Consider the following 25,560-nt stretch of genomic DNA (forward strand, 5'->3'; position numbering starts at 1 on the left):
GGGAGTCCAAATAAGCTCCTGTGTCCAATGTTTCCTATTGGCCAACTCTTAGATAACTCCCCAATCAGTGTGTGGACATTTTGGATTGCCCTGCCAAAGCACTAAACTCTCGCTGTGCACTGTATGCACCTAACTTTGAGCTTTAGATTCCACTTGAGGGCAGTCACCAAGTTAGCTGTTACAGTGCACATCTACACGAGATGTGCACATCTACACGAGATGTGCACATCTACACGAGATGTGCACATCTACACGAGATGTGCACATCTACACGAGATGTGCACATCTACACGAGATGTGCACATCTACACTTGCATAACCAAGTACTAAATGACTGTGCAGTAACTGGTGCACACGGTTGCCTGGTGATGCTTACTGCACAGTAGCTCATTATTACTGCACAGTAGCATCGTATTACAGATCGTGCCCTGTGACACTACTGCACAGTAGTAACAAAGTACTGCGCAGTAAGCATCTCGTGTAAATGCAGCCACAGCATGCCAAATTAGCATCTCTCATCAAGTTTATCAAAATCTCAGTAACTCCATGTAACTACTTAGGAAAACTGTAGGACGGCAGCAATTAGCTATTAAATCTGAAGTTGTAGGTCATACTGTGTACCATGTAGAAATGAGAAAGGCAGCAGATACCTTTACAGAATCATAAATATAATAAGGCAGGAAATTCTGTCATTTTTTAATGAACTCCTACATCTTAAGCTTCCACGTGCCCTCTTGGATATATAAACTATCATTCCAGCTACATTCTTTGTAAGTACCCATCAGCTGCAAGTTTAAGAGATATTTATCTAAGTATTTTTACTTTTATCTTCCTTTCCTAAATTCAAATACTAGTTCATAGCTTCTACATATCTAAGATCCCATTTCAAAAGGGTACAAGTATCCATTGTTTTTATTCAGGAGTCCAGAGGTTCTCCTGGCAATCAGAATCCATTGTGTGGATATTTTGCAAACACTGTGAAACATAATCCCTGCCCCATGAATCAAGTTAAAGAGAGAACATAACAGATGTGTGGAGCAGGTCAAATGTAGAACAAAAAGGAGAGGCAAATAACAGTCATGGGAGTCAATGGGCAAGTCAAAACTGACAAAGTACTAAGGATTTTTCACACATTTAAGGTTTCACCCATTACTTGGGTATGAAAGTTAAAAAAATGTACTTATACACAATATGTTCTAGAACTAAGATTTATCTTGCTACTTACAGGAAAGAGTGGCGGGGGTTTGAATGCTGCTTCAGGTAGTGCTTCGCCTTTAGAAAAACCAATAGCTTCTATGTTGAAGGTAAATGCAGCACGCCCTCTTCCTCTACCTGCCCCAGCCATTTGAAGTTACTGAAAATATTATACATTTTTAATATTTCTGGTGCATCACACAAAATATAGCCACAAATAAAATGAGAAAAAAATAAAAAAGCTAAGAAATGAATTTAAAATAGCAGCAGATATACAAGTTGATCACATTTTTTTTCTTTTTGTTTGTGCCTAGGACTCATACTGAGCTTACAAGCTACAAATGCGGTCTTGTGACACAAACAGCAGTATTTTTTTTAATTGAGTGGATGGATTAATTCTTTAGATAGTGTGAGTCTACCAAATCCAATTTATAAAAATGAAAACAAAGAGATGCTTTTCATCTTTACATTTCAGTGATTTAATTTTAACAGCATGTGCTAACTTTCAATGTAAATACACAAACACTCCTTTTATCCTTTCAACCCATACCAGTACCTGAAGAAGCTTCGATTTTTCTGGTTTGGGTACTGAAACATACATGCCAAATACTGCTGTCCTTACTCAAACAATGTTCCCATTGAAGTCAATGGGAGTTTTGTCTAAAAGCTGCAAATTTAATGCATACCACATAGGGAAGAACAGGTTCTGGACTAAACATCTAAAGAGGCACTGTCCATGCAGAGCAGCCCTATAAGAATACAAAACCTGGAAGTGAGCATTTTTAGATAGGCAATTTGTAGGCGATATTTTCTTGAGTTCTATACCCACTTGTGCTGCCAAGCCTCCACAACCCTGGGCATAGCAGCCTGCACAGGTCCCCCCTCCCTGTCCCTTAGGGCCCACGGGAGGGGCAGCAATGCAGCGGGACAGGCGGTGGCCCAAACAGGCAAAGACGCCTGTTCGGGCCACTCAGTTAACTGACATATTTTGTTATCCGGCACCCTCCATTCCACATGGGTGCCGGATAACAGAGCTTTTACTGTATATAGGTCCAAAGATGGCTAATGAAGCAAATCTGGGATCAACAGATTCTGTTACAACTTGGGCATGTGGTTCCATGTGTGGTGGGTGGATCTGGATTCTTGATTCAGTCCATGACACACTGTTTCTGCTGCTCCCGCTTCTCCATCTCCTCATCTCTCATCATCATAAGGTTTCAAAGTACTGAGATCCTAGCAGCAGACTCTTCCTCCATTTGGGGCAGTCCTGGGCAATAGTCTCCCACCAGTTGATGTCAATGTTAAATTTTTTCAAGTTGGTCTTGAAGACATCCTTGAAGCACTTTCTTTGCTCTCCTCTTGAGCATATGCCTCAAGTGAGCTGGGAAAATAAAATCTGCTTTGGGAGTCCAGAGTTGGACATCTGAATAACGTGGCCAGCCTACTGAAGCTGATGTTAGATGATCACGTCTCAATGCTTGTGGTGGTGTTTGCTTGTGAGACGACACTAATGTTGGTGAGTCTATTATCCCACTGGATTTGAAGGATCTTCTGCAGGCAGCATTGATGATATTTTTCCAGCGATTTTAAGTATCTCCTGTACATTGTCCATGTCTCAGCTCTGAACAGTATGGTGGGGATCATAACTGTTTGATAAACCATGAGCTTGGTTTTGGATCTGATGTCATGATCTTCAAACACCATGTCCTCATGCGTCCAAAGGCTACACTTGCACTTTTAAGGCTATGTCGGATTTCTTTGTCAATACCAGCCTTCTGTGAGAGAAAGCTTCCAAGGTACAGGAAACACTCAATTTTCTGTAAATCTGAATTACCAGAGTTGGAGACTGCTCATTAAGAGCTTGTTGATGGAGGACCTTATTCTTCTGAATGTAAGCATCAGTCCCATTTTCTTGTATGCCTCTGTAAAGATGTTGATGATTTCCTGAAGGTCTGCTTCCAAGTGAGCACAGATTACCACAGCATCAACATACTGGAGTTTAATTACTGAGGTTGGGGTGGTCTTGGTTTTGGCTCAAAGTCGGCCGAGATTAAAAAGCTTGCCATTCATTACATAGTTTAGCTCCACTCCAACTGGAAGCTTGTTGGTAGTTGGATGTAGCATCACAGTAAGGAATACTGAGAAGACTGTTGGAGCGATGACATAGCCTTGCTTAACTCCTATCTTAACATCAAAGGAATCTGTGCGTGAAAGATCCATTACTGAGAACGACCATATGCATATCATCATGAGGCAGGCAAAGAATGGAGATGAATTTTGGTGGGCATCCATACTTCAGAAGGATCTTCCAGAGCATTTCTCAGCTGACAAGAGTTAAAGGCTTTTATGAGGTCAAAGGCAACCATGAAGAAAAATTTATGTTGTTCCCAGAATTTTTTATGCAGCTGCCAAGCAGTTAAGATCATGTCGGTTGTAGCTGTTGATGCCCTGAACCCACACTGAGATTCTGGGATGAGCTCTTCAGCAAGTGGAAGGAGATATTTCAGGAGGGTTTGCACAATGATTTTTCCTGTGGTAGACAGCAAAGTGATCCTTCTGTAAATTTCCACAGTTGGACCTGCCTCCGTTCTTGAAGACTGTCATGATCATGGCACCCCTAAGGTCATCTGGGATTTCCTCATCATTCCTGATCCTTAAGATGAGGGCATGGAGCTGTGATGTGAGCTTCTTCCCCCCCTCCCCACCAGCTTGTTTAACAAGTTAAACCATTATATTATTAGCTCCATAATAGAATATAGAAAATAATTAAATTTATTACCAAACAAAAAAAGCGAAGACAACATATACAATTTACATAATGGACAAAGCTATCTGAAACCATAAAAGAGCACTATAGAAAGATAAAATGCATGCTAATTGAAAACACTTGGCTAAATAATATACCTAGCAGATGCTGGGATAAATTGTGAGGAGAAAAGTAAAAAAGTCAGTTACTAAAAAGAAAAATATTTCAGCTCCCTGAATGTTATTAAATGTTCTCCAACAGTAGAATGTCAGTCATAACAAATAAATCTAAGAGAAAGTAGGAAAAAAAGGACAGTCAAAGAAGCTGGTATATATCATGGCATTTTAGTAAGGCAAGATTTTCTAATCCTTCGTTACCCAGATATTTGACAAAACACAGTTAACACTTATTCATGCCAGTACAACAAAGCCCTACTCCTGCAATGTATTCAGCGGCCATCTTCACAGGCATGGAATTCTTCTCCTTGGCAAGACAAAATTGCAGGGTCATAGCCCAAGAGCATGTATTTTTGATATAGTATCTATTTTTCTGGTCTGGTCCCTTCACCTTTCATTATAGACCAACTACCTGATCTAGAATAAGGCTCAAATTCTCTTCTTTGACTGATCAGTCTCAGACATTAAAACACTATAGCTGAAATAAAACTAATGGGCACTTTTACATGTGCTCCAGGGGTGGGGGATGGGGAACAGAAGTTCCATCACTGTTGTATGACAAAGATCTGATCATTTAAACTCCTAAAAGGTTAACTCCAAATGCTTTAAAAATAAAATATAATCTTCTGAATCAGTAGAGATGCTTAGATATTACAAATACTGTATGCGGCCCATATAACAACCCTGCTAGAGAGCAGAGTAGAACATCTGACATGACACTAGCATCACAAAACAGAGGCTTCAAATAACCCATCCTTAAGTAAGTTATCCTTTATAACAAAATCTCTCTTGATTATTTTCAACCTTAAAATGAATTTTCAGGGCGGGTGGTTTTGGTGGGGGCAAGGGGTGATATCAGAGAAAGAAAGGTAGATTTTAGAGGTTTAAAATTATACAAACAAAGAAAAAATACCTGATGCCCTTGAGGGTTAAGCCAGCATGAAAAATATTTGTGGTGCCACAGTCCCCTACAATTTAAAGGAATAAACTGTTATGTACTATTTATATTTACAGCCTGTTCCTTCTCTTTGTGTTAAGTCTCCCTCCACTCCCCTATACTTCATTTATTTATTTGATTTCTATGCCACTGCCCTCCCCACAAAAGCTCAGGGCAACTTACAAAGACAGTCATAAAAATTAATCAAGCAAAACAATTCCCCAAATAATACACACAGCTGAATGCCACCTGCTAAATTCTTGTCCAAATGAAAAAGATCCTATGCCACCTTTAAATGGCGGCAGACTCTAGAGGCGTCAAGGGAGAGAAAGCTCCAGAGCTGAAGAGCAACATCTGAGAATGATGTTTTGGCCCATGTGTTTTGGCCAAGCAGACTTGATGTGCTGATGGTACTTGCAAGAGGCTATTCTCGGCTGACTTTAGGGATCATAATGGTCTTACCTACCTTAGGTATATAGGACTCAGGACATGTAGGGCTTTATAGGTCATGACCAGCACCTCAGATTGCACTCAGAAAACTACAGGAAGCCAGTACTAACTCTGGAAGTATGGGAGTAATGTGCTCCTGGGGACCCAGCCATGTCTGAAAGCAGGCCACTGTATTCTGCACCAGTTGCAGCTTCCGGATGGTCCTTAAAGCCAATCCCACATAGAGTGCATTAAAGTATTAATCTAGCCTCAAGGTTACAAAAGCATGGGTAATGGTGGCCGGATATGAATCTGAAAGATAGAGCAAGCAGCTTTCACACCTGATGGAGCTGATGAAAGGTGACTGCCACTATCTCTACTCCTTCAGTTTCTGTTTGTTCCATACTCATCCCACCCACATACACCAATACCTGCTTTATCCAAACACCTCCTCTTATCAAGTCTCACACACCTGGCTTGAAAAAAATTACCAAAAATTTATTAAGGGGACAACATGAAAATGAAACATGCCATTGTCCACGTAAAAAGCTTCGTCACCAAGCCCTTGGGGGGGGGGGGGGGGTAGGACACGGACAGCTTGGATTGTGGTCCCTAGCTATACACAGATCCAGGATTTTGTAAAGAGGGGTGTGGGACCAGCGACTGGCACTAGAGGGGTGGCTGTACCCTGGGTAGGACACACAGTGGGAAGAGCAGCTGAGGACTTTTTCTTAAGTCCCCAAATCAGGTAAGAATCTTGCCTCCCCACACCCACTTTTGGCATCCCCTCCCTTTACCTGTGCTTAACAGCACCTCTCCTGCCTTCCCATTCCTTCCCCGCTCAAGCTGCTGCTATCCCCAGCTGACCTTGGGGACAAGGGGAGCTCCAGAGCTGTTCCTGCCCCACTCCAATTGTGCTCAGCCAGAGACAGTGGCAGTGGACAGGTTCTCTCTCTGTGCAAGGTCCCCTAAGTGTTCCCTGATAACTCAGGAACAAGCTCAGGGAGGGGGAACCCACCCACCGCCACTGCTGCTGTCCCCTGCTAAGCCTGACTTCCATGTAGCCTGGCTAGAATGGGGCAGGAGAGGTTCTGGAGCTTCCCCTATTCCCGGATAGTAGCAGGCAGGGAAGAAGGGGAATGGGGTGAAGTGGACATACCACTAAGCATGGAGGGAAAGAGGGGGATAGGGATTCTTACCTGCTTCAGGGAATTAAAAATGTCCCTGGCTGCTAGTCCCACAGTGTGGTTTGAAAGGGTGGGAGGGGAGTGCAACAGAACCACTGCGCTTTCTCTGGAACCACCTCTGCCAACATCCTGTTCCCAGTTCCATTTTTAATATACTCTAGCTGCTAGAAATGTAATAACTGTACATAAGCCAGATCTCCAGACACCACGAAGGCTCCAAGATGCTGCAGGAAAGGAAATAGTTGTTACCAATTTACCTTGTGAATGTGCTTCTTTTATCTCTGCTGCTGTTCATGGATTTCTGCAGCAGCAAGAGAAACAAAAACATGTGGTTATCTTTAGTTTTATAGCTGATCAAAATGAGTTCCAAAGAGGAGTATTTAAGCTAAAATTCGTATCAGTTTTCATTCCATTAAAGCTTGCTCTGGAAAGCTAAAAGCGGCAGCAGAGGCACCAAATATCACTCTGTGCACACTCAGAAAGAGGTTTTTCAGATTGACAATTAAGCCTATGGGAGCCCAAAAAAATAAAAACAACAAAAATCACTTCAATTAACCACTTAGCCCCTGCTACACGTTACACATATTAGGTAATGAACAGGTTAATTGCACTATAAATTTAGACTTACATTGTAGGTGTGGCCAGACTGGCCACAAGTGCAAAGTAATTATCATGCAATTAACTGGCAAATCACACAATAAATTCTGACCAGCCACATGTGCAAAGCAAGACAGGCCACACGCGCAAAGTAATTATCGCGCAACGAACTGGTGAATTGCACAATACATTTGGACCCGCCACACACACACACACACACAAAGTAAAACCAAGCACAAGCACAAAGTAATTATCACACAACTAACTGGTGAATCAGGCAATAAATTAGACCCACCACACGTGCAAAGTAATCATCACACAATCAAAAGGACTACACAGCTCTACAGAGAGCCAACCCGCTATAAAGTTAGCACTTGACAATGTGTAACAAGTCTGTAGCTGGTTTCTATCCAGTTTTTGTTTGAATGTGTGGCAAGGCCCTTCCCTTTTGCCCCAGGCACCCACTGGTGAAGAACCCCTTGGGAGAACCTGGGAACAGGCACAAGCTACCCTAACACAAAACCTTTTGACAGATCAGCACTTTGGCCTGGCCTGAAAGATGAGAGTCATTTGCCAGGGACTTGGCCACTTACCGCCTCCCACGTTTGCAAGGCAACCGCGAGCACCAGTACACCAGGGGCACCTGCCCAGAGCACCGCACGGGCAAATGAGCCCCGCGCACTTGGTCACTTGATCTGAAAGCCTCAACTTCAAGCGGCTTCGTCCCTCCACCCACCGGCCCACTTGCTATTGCGAGAAGGGGTCGTGGGCCAACGCCCCCGGAGAAAAAGAGGCTACTGAGACAGCGGCCACTAATTCCTTGGAGCAAAGTAAAAGGAAAGCAGGGAAGGGAACGGGGTCAGAGGTTCAAAGCCAGGGATCTGGAAGGGCGGCCCGGAGCGGAGCAGCCCTCCAAGGAGTCCAGTGGACGCTGCCTCCCCCCGGGTAGGCGGCCTCGAGCTCCGGCGTTAGGGCGCCCGGGGGTTGTTCCCAGAGGCGAAGCGAGGCGAGGCCCCCCGCCCAGCGCTGCGCCCCTTGCATCAGGCGGCAGCGCAGCCGCCACTCATGCGGCCACCCCGGCTGCTGCAGTGGGCAGGGCCGTGCCCGCCCGCAGCCACCACCTCCGGCCCCGCCCCCCTCGCCGCGCCGGGGAAGGGGGACAGGCAGGCAGGCGGGATGTCGGCGCTGGAGTGGTTCGCGCACAAGGCCCTGGGCGGCGGCATCTACTGGATCCAGGAGCGCTTCTACGAGTCGGGCAACCGCGCCAACATCTGGCTGGTGCGCGGGTCGCAGCGCGACGTGGTCATCGACACGGGGTTGGGGCTGCGCAGCCTGCCCGACTACCTCCGCGCCGCCGGGCTGCTGGAGGCCGGCGCCGACGACGAGGCGGCGGGCGGGGGCCGGCGGCCGCTGCTGGCCGTGGCCACCCACGTGCACTTCGACCACGCGGGCGGCCTGCACCAGTTCGCCGAGGTGGCGGTGCACGGCGCCGAGGCGGGCGCCCTGCAGCGCGGCGACAACTACGAGGCGGTGACGTGGCTGTCGGACCGCGAAGTGGTGCGGCCGCCCGGCCCCGGCTGGACCGCGCGGAGCTTCCGCGTCCCGCCCGTGCAGCCCACGCACGTCCTGCAGGAGGGTGCGTACGGCCCGGCCCGGCCTGCAGGGAGGCAGGGGCGGCGCTGCGGGTGGCGCGCCTGCCCCCCGGGCTGTGGGGGGGCCGAGAAGGGGTCGGTGCGTCTGGTGGACGACGGGGAGAGCACCTGGGTGGGGTGCCAGCCCCCCAGGATCGCCCTGGAGTCTGCAGGAGTTGGATGCAAACCTCCAGGAGACTGCTACCCGGGAGAGAAACCAGAGGGAATGCGTTAACATTAATATTATTAAATGTTGAATCGGATGTATCTAGTAGTTTTGCTGGTGTCTAAAATGTAGTAGTAATGTGCGTGTGCCTTCCTGGTGTCAAGTCAGTAATGTCATGAGGTCAGGTGATAACACCTGCGGGAATGGACTGAAGGAGAGTTGGTAGCCCTATGCCTAGGGTTGTTGGTTGTAGCCGTGTTGGTCTAAGGACGTGGGCAGACGAGGTCCTTGGGGTCAGTAGGGTATCTTTTATTAGGGGTACAGGTTGTAGCTGCGTGGCTTGTTGGCTTCTTGTGGGCTCAGATCAGGCATAGTCTGTGCTTACCTAGGGGAAATACCACGATCACCACCATGGCTTCCTAGTCGCACTCAGGAAAGACTGCTTTGCTGGCATGGGGTAGTACCCGTGTAGGTAATGCACAGTTAACCTGGGCTTTATGCCTACTTTATGGAAATGAGAGACTCCTCCCTAGCTTGCTCCTGGGGTCTTATAGCTAAGGGCAAGCAAAACTCAGGGTCCCCAAGTCTCTGGGCTTGGGCCTGCAAACAGGATGCCCGCCAAAGGATTTGGGAACATCTGAAGCCCCAGGTGGGGGTGGAGGATATTTGCCGATAGTAAGGCAACTTTGGGTTCTGGACTGACTCACGGATTTGGAAATGCTTTGGCCAATTTGGCTTGGAATACAAAAATTATGAAAAAACAAAAACAGGTTGTCGCCATGTTAGTCTGCAACCCTTGGGGAGGCAATATCTTTTACTAGACCACCTAGATCGTTGCAAAATAAATCACCTCCCCAAGAGTTGTGATATCTTCTATTAGACCAGTTGGATTCCACGCAGAACAGCATATGAAGAAATGCCAGACTCTCCCAGTGCCTGAAGAAGGGTGTTTGTACCTGGAAACTTGCAAAGAACAATTTTCCAACTCTTTAACTGGTTTAATAAAAAATATCATATTCACCCAAATAACCTTGTCTGTACAGCACCTAGGTGCAAACACATCTGGGCTTCCAGGTAAGCACTGATCCAGTCCCGGGGCACTGAGCCTGCCGGGAGCAGTTGCCCCTATACACAGGCACACCAGCCGTATAGGCCATTTTGCTGGTATTCATGTGCCCCTGCAGGGTCCTTCTGCACCTAGTGCTCTATGCCTTGAATGAGTTAGTGTATAAGGTGCTGCCCTGCGCTGCTGCCTCTTGTGTGTCCCACTTGCACACAGGGACAGTGCACATCTGTCTCAACATAGGGCAGTGCACCTGCGTGGTTGCCTGTCAGAAGTTTGTATGTATTGCCTCTGTGTTTTTGTGTGCCCACACCTCTTGGACATTTACTGCAGTTCTTGTTTCTACATCTAATATCAGCCATATAGGCTGGGGTGCGTTTATATGCATCTGAATGCATACCAGGATAGTTTCTGGTTGCATTATTGGTATTTGCTGTATATAGTCTTTAAATATAAAGAATGGCAATTATATTGGCATCTACTTCACTGATGTCTGTTACCTGATCAGCAGAGTTATAATGGCTGCATCAAGTTGTATGTTTGTAGTGAATCTCTGTAGAGCACGTAGGCACAAACTTGTCTTAGTTTCCAGATTAGAGACCTGATTCTTTTCTGCCTTGGTCTTATCTGGCCTTTTACAGCAGTGCAAAGAACAAATAAAATGTCACAACCTCAAGTCAGTGGAGAATACTGATTTTGGTAATGGTTTATACCACAACATGTAAACAGCTGCTCCGGATATTGGGTAGTGGAAGATCAGGCATATTAGGTGTATTGAAGGAAATTATGAATCGGGTGTATTGGAGGGAATTATGTTACTAGATGTAGAAGACAAACATTTTCAACGCTCTTCAGAATCTTAATTTTTCATCTCTCTGTGGAAGTGACAAAGAAAATAATACTTTCCTTGAGCTAGTCAAATAAAAACATTACTTTGTTGTCCCGTGGGAAGCAGGCAAATCAGTGGCTGGGGATGACTGCCAGGAATTGTGTGGTTTTCCAGTTTGTCAGGGTTGTTACAGGAAGCTTTTTCACTAATGGGCAATAGAATCTGCACCCAAGGAGAGAATTCTCTATCAGTCAACAGCAATTTGGACCAGACAGGATGATAATCTTCTATTGAGTGTATGGTTATGTCTGTCCCTTCATGTCTTAAGAGAGATTAATGCAACTATATGCATGTATACTCAGTATTTCAGCTATTTTTTGATGACAAAGGTAAGGAAAATCTGAGACTTACATTTCGGTTCCCTCTCCCATACTGAAAGAATCCAGCAGATACAGGCACACATTTGTTTATAGATATGTTTTCTCTGGTTTGATCCTAAAGCAAAGGAAGCAATTAACGTTACCTCAGCAGTTAAAGAAATTCTATTTCTGATGTTTTTTAATTGTGAAGATTTCTGAGAGAGCCAGATACCCTTTTTTCTTCTCTTATGGCACTAATGTACCCCTTTTTATAGTATGGAAATAAAAGCAACCATAAGAAATAGTGTTGTTTTATTTGTGATATATTTTCAAACATCAGCATGGATATAGGCCAACCTAGATTGCTGTAGCACTGACTATTTCAAAATTATCTAGTTGTTTTACTGCATGATATAGGGTAGGTTCTTCAGTTCATTTTGATAAAATCAAAATGAAACTCAAGGTAACTCTTTCTTTTAGGTAATATTTATAAAATGTACAGGAGAAATATTTGATTAAAGTTAGAGTTAAAAAATCCTTGAGAGCAGTACAGTTTTTCCTCCTTTTGAATAGGTCTTCACTACAGAAATGAGTTGTTGGCTCTATAAAGTTGGGGATATAGGCATCTCTACGTTAAAGGTTTTAGCTTTAAAATATTTAGATGATAGTAAAGGTTTATGTGAGTTGCCCACTACATATAAGAAACAACATTTTTATCTCACGAAAGTGTAAAGGAGTCATTCAGGTGTGTTAAATTTTATTACAAGTTCGGTAGTCACCTGTTGACTACTGTTTTTTTGTTTTGCTTTCTTTGTTCGGCACCTTTGTAATATGCCATCTAGTGTTAATTTATTCTGTTTCAGCTGTTTCTCATCCTCTTGTCTGAATTTGTTGTCAAAACCTGAATATACACTTACTCCTTTTATTTGAATGACTAGATTGTTTTTGTTCTATTTTATTATATTTTAAATGACAGTGCTGACTTTTATTCCTTGAACTGTTTTGACAGGGAACTATTTGTGGTAACTTTTAGGATGTTGATCTTTATGTTGTTTATGAATTTCTTACAAGATTGAACTGCAGACTCTCAAAGCTAAAAAACAAAACAAGAAAAACCAGCAGCACTTTGCAAAATTTACGAAACATCTGAATACAGGTACTAAAATATAGAAGGTCATATTAAGCATTTTACCAACCCTGGAAATGCTTATAGGATCTTAGAATTAGAAATAAAAATGCTCATTAGTCACCTACTCTTGTCTTCCTGCCAGTGCAGAATGAGTTTCTAACATGTTTATCTTATTACTTGAAGACAAGGAGTAGCTATCCCCTGGTTTTTATGGACTAGCTGGAGAAATTGATGGGCCTGATTGAAAGACGCAAGCCTCTGAGCCATGAAATAACTGACCTTCAGCTAGTTATTTCTTATAAGCCATAGAGGTGTCAGGCAGTTTTCTTTATTGAAATGCATGTTGCTTGCCCTTTTAAAGATCAATACAGTGAGTGATTCATAAGAAAATAAAGTTTTTATTCAGTTTCCTGTTAGGTTTCAAAATTACCCCACGTAATTTCAGGAATGGGTTGGAAATTAGGACTATGTAGAGGAGTAGGAAGAACTACTAGATAGATGGCATCTATGGTTGTGTACCAGACAATTGCAGCTCCTACATTGGCTTTAATCAGTAAGTGCTTAGCATGTGTGTGTGGAAAGGTAGGGTGAAAAGGTGAACAGTTTCTGATATACCTTTTAACCAAGGATGAAATTTTAGATATTAAGACTTTCATTGTTAGAACTTAAATGATTCTAAATGTTAGTCACTATTGGCAATGATAGTATGAAGTTCTAGTTGATATTCACATCCTTTTGATGTTTCAAATTTTAGGAGCTAAAATTATCCATGCTTTGTCTGTCCCTTTACTTCTTAAGTACCTTTAAAAAAACTTTAACCTATTCTAGTGGTGGTCAACCTTCTGGTCCCGCAGGCTGGATGAGTGGCACATGAGGCTCAATCGCACTAAGCACTGGCCTGATCTGGCATGGTGGGCCATGTTATCTGGCCAGTGGGGCTTCTCAGGGTCTGGGATTTTTACAGCAAGGGTGTGGCAATTAACACTGCCACCGCTTTTCCATGTTTCTGCTGGGTGCAGCAATTCCACTGCTTCCACCATGTTTCTGGACCTTTGAGGAGCTCCACAGGCTAGATGGCAGCTCCATGGGCCAGATCTGGCCTGTAGGCCCAGGGCTGGGCACCCTGATCTATTCACTTTTTAACAGTATGAGAGCTTGTTGAAAGGGTGAAAACTCATTTCCCATGTGTTTGGGTGATAATTTTTGCCATTCCATAGTTCAAACAATTGAAACAAACATTACTTTTTTTCCTTCAAACAAATGCTCAAAAACAGCTCAGTTGTTGCAAGTAAATCTATTATATTAAAGTAAGATTTTTCAAAAATACATTTTCATGTGCATGTTAAAATGTGGTATTTTTGCATTATCTTTGCGTTTTCTTTGTTCTGATAAGAACACTACCCACATCTCTCTTTACATATTCCTACCGTTAAAGTTATATTCAAGTACAAGAACTAACCTTGTATATCTTGAATGGTGAGAGAGCAAGCACAGAAGAATCAGAATATTAAGTTTCTAACAGCACCAATGTAGCCATTTTCATGTTTGTAGTATGCTGATATTTATATATGGAAAATAGTAATTTTACTGTCGAATAAGAAGTGCGTGCTATAATATACAATATGTGCAACAAAGCATGGTTAGTAAGGGTGCACTGATAAGAGATTTTTGGGGCAGCAGGCCTGGGAAGGTGAGGCTAGGCCGGGTGGCACTGGGGGGGGGGGGGGGGGGGGTTGCAGCCACCCCAAAATTTGCTATACCTCCCCAAAACCCCCTCCCAGCACTGCCGCCCGGCCCGGTCTGGCCCAGCCCTGTCAGGAAGAGCCAGGCTGAGCCCTGACCGCAGCTGCAGATCGCCCCGTGCAGATCTGGGGGCAAACAGCCCCCACCCCCCAGGCCTTCCCAGGGTGCATGCAGCAGCATGAGCTGTGCCCCCCAGATAAGCCACAGCTCCATCCCACTCCTGCTCCGCCCTGGCTGGGCAGCGCCTGCCCCAACCCCAGCCCCACTCCCTCCCTTACCTTAGAGGCCTTGATCTGCCCCCCCACATCCCTTTCCTTTCCCCTCCCCTTCTACCACAATAGACTTTCCAGCTGGACACAGCTGGATACAGTTCTCCAAGCTGCTGGGCTTTGCTCCTCACTGCCTATGTGCTGCACTGTGGCTGCACGCCACACAGGCCATTTATCAGCCAAATTATTGGCCACATCTGATTTCTGATACAGTCAGTTTTCTTTATGTCAGCGCTGATCTGATATTGGACTGATGTATAGGTGCGCCTCTAATGTTTAGCATTCCATTCAAATTAGAACTCTTAGCTCTTTGAATGTTCTAGCCTGGATATGTTCTTTGTCAACTATAACAGTTCATTGAGGTTAGTTTTTGTATTTAGAAAAATCACAGTCTCTGAAACTTCTAGTGCATTTTCACTTTTGTCATCCCATCCAAAATTTTATTTTTAGCCTAATTGGCCTTTTCTATCCTTCTTTTTTTCTGCTGCTCCTGATATATCTCTCGTTTTTCCTCAGGGCTACGTGGGTGTAGGTTGTAGCCATGTTGGTCTAAGGATATAGGCAGACAAGGTTATTTGGGTGAATCTGATATTGTTTATTAGACCAACATAAATAATTTTTAGTATTTAAGTTGGTCTAATAAAAGATATCAGATTCACCCAAAGAACCTTGTCTGCCTTTTCATAGAATCATAGAAGTAGGGTCGGAAGGGACCTTGTAGATCTTCAAGTCTGACCCCCTGCCTGGGCAGGAGGAAAACTGGGCTCAATTGACCCCAGTCAGGTAGGCATCAAGCCGCCTCTTAAAGACCCCCAGAGTAGGAGCCAGCACCACTTCCCTTGGAAGTTGGTTCCAGATCCTAGCCGCCCTAACTGTGAAGTAGTTTTTATGGATGTCTAACTAAACCTATTCTCCAACAACTTGTGGCCATTATTCCTTGTTATCCCGGGCAGCGCTAGGGGAAACAAGGTCTCCCCCAAACCCTTCTGGCCCCCCTAGTGAGTTTATAGACGGTCACCAGGTCCCCCCTCAGCCTTCTCTTGTGAAGGCTGAACAGGTTCAGGTCCCGTAGCCTCTCATTGTAGGGTCTGCCCTGCTGTCCCGGGATCATGCAGGTGGCCCTCCTCTGGACCCTCTCAATGTTGTCCACATCCCTCTTGAAGTGGGGTGCCCAGAACTGGACACAGTACTCCAGCTGTGGCCTGACCAGTGTCGCATAGAGGGGGAGGATCCTTGGCCCTACTTGAGATGCACCTGTGGATACACGATAGGGTCCGGTTAGCCCTGCCGACCATGACCTCGCATTGTCGGCCCATGTTCATCTTGGAGTCAACGATGACTCCAAGATCCCTTTCTGCCTCCGTGCTCTCAAGAAGGGAGTTTCCCATCCTATAAGTGTGCTGCTGGTTGCTACTGCCCAAGTGCAGCACCCTGCACTTGTCCATACTGAAATGCATCCTGTTTCTGTTAGCCCACCCCTGCAACCTATCCAGGTCTTGCTGCAGTCTTTCCCTCCCTACCAGCGTGCCCACCTCACCCCACATTTTGGTATCATCAGCAAATTTGAACGGGTTGCTTTTCACCCCGTCGTCCAAATCGCTGATAAAGAAATTGAACAGTGCGGGCCCAAGGACCGAGCCCTGGGGGACTCCGCTGCCCGCTTTCCCCCCAGGTCGAATATGACCCATCCATCACCACCCTCTGAGTACAACCCTTCAGCCAGTTTGCAATCCATCTGACTGTGTAGGCATCGATGCCACAGTCACCTAGTTTTTTAATGAGGATGAGGTGGTCAACAGTGTCAAAAGCCTTACTGAAGTCCAGAAAGACTACATCCACGGCGACACCTGCATCCAACGCTTTTGTGACCTGATTGTAAAAGGCAATCAGATTGGTCTGACATGATGTGCCCCTAATGGAACCGTGCTGGTTGCCCTTGAACATCATCCCCGATGCCGGCCCATCACAGATGGGCCCCTTGATGATCTTTTCAAAGAGTTTCCCCAGGATTGAGGTAAGACTGATGGGCCTATAGTTGCCCGGGTCCTCCTTCCTCCCTTTTTTAAAGATGGGGACCACATTGGCTATCTTCCAATCATCTGGCACCTGGCCCAAGCACCACAAGCGCTCGTAAAGCTGTCAGCGCTGTCTTTCATTTATCTCTCTTGATGATTGTTCCTGAATTCTGTGATTTCCTTCTCTTTGAATACTGGCTGTATGCCATTGTTTTTGTGTTTGCATATATGTGTTGATTGTCTTTTTATTTTCTTTTTAGTACAGCGTTACTTTGATTCTGGAGCAATTTGAAAGCTTGATTTGCAGCTCCAGTTTTCTTAATTTCTGCTATTGTCTGGTTTACCACACTAGGCATCCTCTGCATAATTTCCTCAGTATTCAAGGCTGTTATACTTGTATTAATTCAGCCATTACGACGTTTCTTTTCGGCAAGCATCCCCCAAATATTTTTAAAACTTACTGCTTGGTACAAAGATGTAAAAGTTGAGAGAACAGATTGTTTCCCTGTACTAAGCATGCACACACAACACAATCAGATAAGTTTGAAGTTTAAAAACAAGAAAGTCTCTGAAGTTGGTAACAATTCCAAACTTGGCTTGGCATAGCAGCATAATAATTGTAACCCAAGCAGCTACAACATAAAACACAGTTATTTTAGCATCTGACTTTTTATGGGGGGGGTAGGGGTGTGGCAGGGGGAGTATGCTCAGGTTCACTGATTTCAAGAAGGGTGGTAGACACACAACTCTCTTGAAAAGCAAGCCTGTAACTGCTGTAATAATAGCTGGTTACCAGGGCTCAATTTGTTTTGTTACTCTTCGCTCCTATTTGGAGTTCTCTGAAATGGATTCTGAAGTTTTTAGCCACCCCCTTTATTTTAAATCAGTTTCACTATTGTTATTACCATGGCTGTAGTATTATAATATCCATTTATTTTGGCCAGGAAGGATGGGATGGAATTTTCTTTGGAACTATCTGGTGTCATACACTGATCAGCTGCTTGTGCAGAGGTAGTTTTGAACCACATCTTCCCTCTTCCCCACACTTTGGGCCTCAAGATTATAAATCTTCCTAAAGTAACCAGAAATATAAAATAAATACAACTTACAAGTAATGGTAGCTGAATATTTTTCTCCGTCAGTCTAAACTTCTATTAGTGTAATGGCCATATCACTTAAAATACTTCCACAGTTACAGAGATAGTGAAACAAGTGTTTCGAAAAGCCTACTTTGAATGCGAACTAAAATAGTTACCACTTCAAATTCCTTTTAATTTTTGTTTCTTATGGACCAAGGTATTACAAAGGGTGCAGTTTGGAAGGACTCTTGCTTCATTTGATTTAAGTTCTGTCACTGCAGATCTCCAAATAATTTCTGAAATCTAGAAAGGACTAAAATAAGGATACATTTTGATAGACCTGTTTGAAAAAGAGCCAAAAAAAGCAAATTTAGGAAACTAAAAGAATTTTAGAGTTTTCTTTCTACTTATGTTTCTTCATGTTTAGACTTTATAACCATTTGCAGAAGTCATATACTTTTGTTCTGATTTGCTATATATAATAATAAATGTATATTTTTTTTATTTAATATATGTACATTTTAGGAGATGTGATCAGCCTTGGTGATCGACAGCTCACTGTCATGCATATGCCGGGTCATTCAAGAGGAAGTATTTGTTTACATGACCGAGACCGGAAGATATTGTTCAGTGGAGATGTTGTATATGATGGATCAATGATTGACTGGCTTCCCTACAGCAGGATAAGTGACTATGTTGCAAGCTGTGAGCGTCTTATAGAATTGGTGGACAGAGGTCTTGTAGAGAAGGTGCTTCCAGGGCATTTTAACACATTTGGAGCAGAAAGGCTGTATCGCTTAGCTTCCAACTACATTGAAAAAGCTGGAGTTTGTCACAAGGTTTCTACCTGTGCCATGAGATCCATTGCAAGTTTAGCTCTTCGTGTAACAAATTCTAGACTCACTTCTTAGTAGCAGTTCATTTTGTTGATCTAACAAACTATTGAAACCAAAATGGCTTTTGAAAGTTAGTATTGACAACAAATGAGCAGTGTGCAATATTAAAGAAAAGTCATGCTGATAATGAACGAGCCATAAATAGTCTTATTTTTGCCTACTTTATTTCTATTATAAAAAAATTAACAAACTAGTAGCTTTTACCAAAGCTACCATCTTTTATTTCTATTTTTTCAGTGCATGTTTGCACATGGATTATTATGAATGCCATTTGACTGCAGTTTGAAATATTTTATTTTTTATATGATTCTGATATGCCAAAACAAAAGGTTTTTCATTCATGCCTGCAACCCAACTTCTTTCATGTGGTGTTTGGTTACATGTTGAATTGTAGTTGAAGTATTTTTAAATGACTGGAATGTAATTAAACTCTTAATGCTGTCTTTGAAAAGAGCACTGTAACATTCCATTGTTATAGGTACTGGATGTGTAATCCAGTATGTTTAACATTTTACCTGTGAAAGTGACTGTAACTTAGTGTTGATTGTTTGTTTATTAGAATGCTTCGGTATCTATTGTTTTTTGGAAAAGTAAAGTGCATTGCATTTGAGTCTCTTGTTCCAGACCCAGATAAAATGCATTGATGAAAAATGGTAAAATATATTGTTAGTTGCTTATTAAAATTGAAATGTGTGCTATTTTAAAAATTGTTTAAATAAAGTTTATATGTGCATAATTACTTAAAAGATTTATATTTAATATACATGTATCTTCTTCGAAAGGACACTGTATGATAATTTTACATATAAATCTTACTCTCCTGAAACAATTGGCTCTACTCTGTTAAATTTTGTTTTTCTATTTTAGCTAATTTCATTCATTCATTATAAGTGGATTGAAATTCACCTGCTTTGTTTGAGAATTCCTTTCATAAAGAGAAGTTTTTCTCTTTGTTCATAACAAATTGTATTTTGTGCTCTATTCAGAAAGTACCTATAACCTTCTCATTTTACATAGATTCTGGCAGAAAGAATAGCCTCCTCGGAAACAAATTATCAAATAACCAGTATTGTTCTCCAAGAATTGTGCTATATTGAGTATCTTAGGTAAATCATTGCCTCCTTTTATGGCTCATTGTACCAAATGTGTTTATTTTATATATCCTTTACCAAAAGCAGTACTTGAAAGACAAACAAATGTGTGATATAGCTAGATTGAACAGCATAGATATGTGAGCAGGATAAATCAAGCGGATGTCTGGCTAGTCAGAGCACGTTAATTATTATAGCATGACTTGGGTTTTTTTTCTGTGGCAATGCAAATACTTTGATATGATTATGGTGGAGTTATTTCATTTGGTTGATAGTTTTGTTTTGTAGCTTAGTCTAGGAAGAACTATTTAACTTGATCTATATGTTCCTTCCTTGAGCAGGAAAAGAAAGGCAAAACCTGGGAGGTAGAGGGAGACATTAGGTAAAGGGCCACAAAGCATGCTTTTCTTCCAGCTCTGATATTACTGATAACTGCATTGCACTCCAAATATTCTGAGAAGTTGGAAGGATTGGCAGTCTGAGACCCATTGCGGGAAGCAGCAAATTCAGAATGCCTGAAGAAGAATAGTGTGGCTGCCACAGTTTGCTCTAAATTATTTGGACAAGTTACTGCTTCTATTAGAATGGGAGACTTGTGAACTTTGTGATTCAGTAGCTACCAAGAAAAGCTGTCCAAAACTGTTAAAGTCAGAATTTGCATCCTGGCATCAACTACTTCAGAGCTACAGAATTCTCAAATCCTGACACAGGCAAAGTGCCCAGTAAAGTCAATGAGCATATATTGCAATCAATAACAGTCAAGTTCTTCCTAACTAAGCTAATGGGACTTTTACCTAACCAGAAACACAGCTTCAGAATATAAAAGCAGATTCAGAATGGACTTTATTAGTAAACTGCTGCTCCAGAATGAGTAGAAAGTGATGCTTTGGGTCTGAAAGTCCTTATTTTTATATTACAAGAAATAGAACACTAAGCAAATAGTCTAGATATAAAATATGTGGAGGATTTCCCTCTCAGACAGTTTTTTAAAGAAATGGTCAGATTTTAACCGTAAGAGTTTGACAGTGTCCCTTTAACACTACTTTGAATATTTAAATTTTATGTTAAACACTCCAATTTTGCAATATTTATGCTTGTGTTGACTTATTATTTGTAAGAACTCTAAGATGTTGGTTGTGTTAATTCAGTTGTTTTTAGTAGTTTAAAGAATTTTATGACGAATTATGAAGATCAAAAAATTAAATAATTAGTCTGTCATTTATCAAGACTTTAGTGATATGTCACAGTTTTCAAGGAAAAAAAAATATTGCATCATTTTGCCATGGATACTTATAATAAAAGTGTTATACTCCTAATGGTGTCCAGTTGTTATTTTGTTAGGAAAAATGTTTAAAATGGAAAAAGTAAGATCTTTGCTCAGGGACAAGAGCATATTTTTGTAAACTACACTGTTAGTGCCTACTCTTCATAGGTTGAGGCTGCAAAACTCATGAAAAATAGTACTAAATATGGTTTTAAAAAATGGTTTGGTGTTGGCTCTGGGTATGAACACATGGTAATTTCTAGCAAAGACATTCCCACCACAAGAAATCTTAACAGGAAAGGAAACTACAGGTACAGCCAGGAGCCACCTTCTCTCCTCTGTTCCCTGTACTTTCTCTAGACTGGGATCACCAGCTGAGGGGGAAAAGAGGAGAGAATGGAGCACTGGAGAAACACTATTGTGCTTCCCCAGACCAGAAACAAAGAGAATTGTGGCTCTTGCAAGAATGAATATCTGTACAAGTAGTACTAACCTGCACTAAATTATGAGCTCTGGCACCTCCTATGAGAAGTAGTCAAGTGAACCTCAGTCCAAGAGCAAAACAATTTTTCTCAGAAAAATACTTAAAATGAAATGAAAAATGAACATGGGAAAGAAAGGAGAAAGGGGGATGCGGAAAAGGAAGAAAGCCATGGGTGAGAGAAACAACAGGTTTTTATAGTCAAAGAAATTAGCCATTCAAATTATTTTGTGTGTTTCTTGATCACTGTATTTACTACCTAGATACTACAGTTATTTCAGTATTATTGCTTGTGTGTGAATAACTGAACTGGATATAATCTATGAACTAAAACACAAAAAGGGAGCTTACAAGAAGTAGAAACTTGGACAAATGACTAAGGGAGAGTATAAGAGTGTTGCTCAGGCAAATGGATGAAATCAGGAAGACCAAAGCACAATTGGAGTTAGCAAGGAACATGAAGGGTAACAAGGGTTTCTACAAGTATGTCAGCAACAAGAGAAAGATCAGGGAAAATGTGGGTCCCTTACTGAATAGGAGAGAGAAATTAGTGACAGATGATGTGGAAAAGGCTGGAGCAGAAAGTGCTTTTTTTATTACCTCTGTCTTCACAAGCAAGATCAGCTCCCAGACTACTGCACCTGGCAGCACAGTCTGGCAAGGAAGTGAGCAGCCAACAGTGGCAAAAGAACAGGTTAGGGACTATTTAGAAAAGCTGGATGTATGTAAGTCCATGGGGCCAAACGATGCACCTAAAGGTGTTGAAGGAGTTGGCTGGTGTGATTGCAGGGCTGCTAGCTAGTATCTTTGAAAATTGGTGACAATCAGGAGAAGTCCTGGAAGATTGGAAAAGAGCAAAGAGAGTGCCCACCTTTAAAAAAAACTGGTCAGCCTTACCTCAATTCCTGAAAAAAACATGGAGCAGGTCCTCAAGGAATCTATTTCTAAGCACTTGGAGGAGAAGGTGGTGATTAGTAGGAACAGTCAGCATGGATTCACCAAGGGCAAGTTGTCCCTGACCAAACTGAATGCCCTCTATGATGAGATGACTGACTTTATAGATGCAGGATGTGATATACCTTGACTTTAGCAAGGCTTTTGATTAAGGCTGTCAAACTATTAAAAAGCATGATTGTGATTAGTTGCGCAATTAAAAAAATTAGTCACAATCATTTTAATCACACAGCTAAAAACTCAAAATTACACAGGTATTTTGTATGGTTGGGAAGTAGGTGTGGGGAGTGTGTGTGGGGGAAGAATTTGTGAAGGTGTGGGGGGCTGTGGGTATGTGTAGGGAGTTTGGAGCCTGGGGGGGTCCCCACAGGGGGGTCTGGAGCTTGGGGAGGGGAGACCCCTACATGCCCTGGCAGGATGCGAGGTACTGTGGGTCAGAAGTGAGGGGTAGCAAGGCTGGGGGGGGGGGGGGCTGTGGCTTGGGACTGAGGGACAGGGGCAGGGCATAGGTATATCACTGCTCCCCCATAATTATATTAACCCCCTGCCCCCCATTATAGGTGTCCTCTTTTTTGAAACTGGAAATACAGTACCCCTATAGGAATGCATCCTGACAGCATGTATAGCAGTGCCTAGCAGGTAAGTCTGTGGAGAGGAAGGGGAAGAGGCGAGGGGGCAGATCGAGGCCCCCACAATGAGGGAGGGAGCATGGCAGGGACAGGGTCTAGGGTGAATGGGACCCCATGGTTAGGGTGGGTTGTGGGATAGAGCCATGGGAGGCATGTCTGGGGTCAGGGGGCAGCTCCCCACTGCTGCGCACACCCACAGAGAAGGGGGGGGGCATGTGTCCCCTGGTTTTGTGTGTGGGGCAGAGGCAGGCTGCTTGCTGTGGGCTAGGGCTTTGTGCCCTGCTGCCTTTGTTGCGGGAGCCACAACATCACGTTGTGCTTCCCGCTGCTGGGCAGGCAGGGGACACAGCGTGGCCGGCATGCAGCTCCCAGAGCAAAAGCAGCAGGGTGTAGAGCCCCAACCCACCTCTGCCCCATGCACAAATCTGGGGGGGGCACATATCTCCCATGCCTCCCCTAGGGGTGTGCGCAGCGGTAGGGAGCTGCCCTCCCCTTCCCCCCATGCCCCCGGACAAGCCTCCTGCAGCTCTGTCTCGCAACCCGCCCCAGCCCTGGGGTCCCATTCACTGCAGCCCCTGCCCCACTCCCTCCCTGACCATAGGGGCCTCGATCTGACCCCCCACCCTTTCCCTCTCCCCCTGCCACTTCGCCTCCACAGACTTAGCTGACGGGCACTGTGCTACAGGCTACCAGGCTGCATTCCTGGCTGTGGCTGTGCACCTGTATGGGACATCCCAATATGGTACCAATATATCAGTGCACCTCTAAACTGTGCGTGTGTGTGTGCGTGTGTCCCGCCACCTTCCTGATGCAGCAGCCTAGAGCCCGCACTGCCCTGTGGCTCTTCTGCACTGCCACCACTGCCCTGCTTGGAGGTGGTGGTGATGGTGGCAGAGAGGAGCCTGGATGCTCCAAAACAACATGCACGATTAATTTTTTTAACATGTTAAAGTATTCATTTGTGCTTCTGTTAATTGTGCACATTGATGGTGATTAATTGAAAGCCCTACTTTTGATAAAATCTTCCACAACATTCTTGCAAACAAGCTAAGGAAGTATGGGTTGGATGAATGGACTTTAATGGTGGATAGAAAACTGGCTGTATTGTCGGGCTCAAAGAGTAGTGATCAATGGCTTGATGTCTAGTTGGCAGCTAGTATCAAGTGGAGTGTCCCAGGGGTCAGTCCTGGCTTTTGTTCAATATCTTCATCAATGACCTGGAAGAGGGGATGGAAGGCTCCCTCAGCAAATCTGCTGGGGGGAGAAGCAGATATGCTGGAGGGTAGGGCTAGGATTCCGAGAGACCTAGACAAATTGGAGGATTAGGCCAAAAGAAATCTCATGAAGTTCAGCAAGGACAAGTGCAAAGCCCTGCACTTAGAATAATCCTATGTACCAGTATAGGCTGGGGGCTGACTAGCTAAGCAGCAGCCCTGCAGAAAAGACCTGGAGGTTACAGTGGGCAATAAACTGAATATGAGCCAGCAGTGTGCCCTTGGGTTTTTTTCCTTCTTTTTTCTCTTTTTGTTAGGGCCAAATTAGTTCCAAATTCTATCGACTGAGCAAAGCTCAATCGTTCAAGTCCGTCTGTGGCACTACCACTGGCAAGTATCCTACCTCCCAGACTCGTCAGCCTGGGGCTTCAGTGTGTCCTTGTTGCAAAGAAGTCTAACAGCAAACTGGGCGTAGGAGCATTGCCAACAAATTGAGGGAAGTGATTATTCCCCTCTATTTGGCACTGGTGAGGGTACATCTGGAGTACTGTGTCCAGTTTTGGGGGCCTCACTACAGAAAGGATGTGGACAAATTGGAGAGTTCAGTGGAGGACAATGAAAATGGTTACCAGACTAGGACAAATGACTTATGAGGAAAGGCTAAGGGACTTGGGTGTATTTAGCCTGGAGAAGAGAAAACTGAGCATGGATTTAATAACAGACTTCAACTTTCTGAAGGGTGCTAACAGAAAGGATGGATCTAGACTGTTCTCGGTGGCAAATGACAGAACAAGGAGCAACGGTCTGAAGTTGCAGCAAGGGAAGTTTAGGTTAGATATTAGAAAAAACTTTCTCACTGGGAGTATAGTAAAACGCTGGAACAGGTTATCCAGTGAGGTTGTGGAATCTCCATCCTTGAAGGTTTTTAAGACCTGGCTAAACAAGCTTTGGCTGGGATGATCTAGTTGGGGATGGTCCTGCTTTGGGCAGCAGTTGGACTAGATGACCCCTGCAGTCCCTTTTAATCCTAATTTTCTATGATTCTATGATTTCTGCATGATATTTTGCACTTCTTACTACCATATAGAATTACGAATTGCCAAAGCACGCAGAATTATAACCCTTTTGGAAAATGGCAATTCAGCCTTATTTGAACTTCTAATCATATTTGGTTCAAGTATCACATGAAGCCATGGCCAGTTAATTTCTTGCCTGAGGTTGTGTATATGCTGCGCCCTACATAACTAAACTAGCTAGCATGTATACTGGAAACAATCTAGGCTTCTCAGCAGTATAAATTAACCTGTCTGGAATTTCAGGTTATTTCCAAAGCCTGACTTCGCTCATTTACAGTTGGCTGTTTCTAAGTTAACTAGCTCAGGTGTATGTAGATTGTTCTGGATTATGCAATGTAAATCTATTTTAAATCAATTAATCTATCTGCGAAGTAAATAAAACCAATGCACAGTATCTTGTGGTTAT

At 43.5% G+C, this 25,560-nt stretch overlaps 2 protein-coding genes across 2 annotated transcripts in view; one reads left to right on the plus strand and one right to left on the minus strand.

Moving 5' to 3' along the window:
* POLR3G (RNA polymerase III subunit G) overlaps window positions 1-7,949 on the minus strand; it is a 31,517-nt gene extending 23,568 nt beyond the window's left edge. Inside the window, exons 1-4 of the mRNA XM_019483265.2 lie at window positions 7,860-7,949; window positions 6,927-6,970; window positions 5,030-5,084; window positions 1,226-1,354 (exon numbers count right to left, since the gene is read on the minus strand). Coding sequence (XP_019338810.1) covers window positions 1,226-1,345 — 120 coding nt within the window. The 5' untranslated portion in view covers window positions 1,346-1,354; window positions 5,030-5,084; window positions 6,927-6,970; window positions 7,860-7,949. The remainder of the gene's footprint in view (window positions 1-1,225; window positions 1,355-5,029; window positions 5,085-6,926; window positions 6,971-7,859) is intronic.
* Window positions 7,950-8,331: 382 nt separating this feature from the next.
* Window positions 8,332-20,852, plus strand: MBLAC2 (metallo-beta-lactamase domain containing 2). Its single transcript, XM_006263751.4, has 2 exons — window positions 8,332-8,902; window positions 18,075-20,852. Exons 1-2 carry the CDS (start codon window positions 8,332-8,334, stop codon window positions 18,458-18,460), a joined length of 957 nt encoding a protein of 318 aa, XP_006263813.4. The 3' UTR covers window positions 18,461-20,852.
* The last annotated feature ends 4,708 nt before the right edge of the window (window positions 20,853-25,560 follow it).

Source organism: Alligator mississippiensis, chromosome 3 (genome assembly GCF_030867095.1).
Source record: "Alligator mississippiensis isolate rAllMis1 chromosome 3, rAllMis1, whole genome shotgun sequence".
Lineage (NCBI taxonomy): Eukaryota > Metazoa > Chordata > Crocodylia > Alligatoridae > Alligator > Alligator mississippiensis.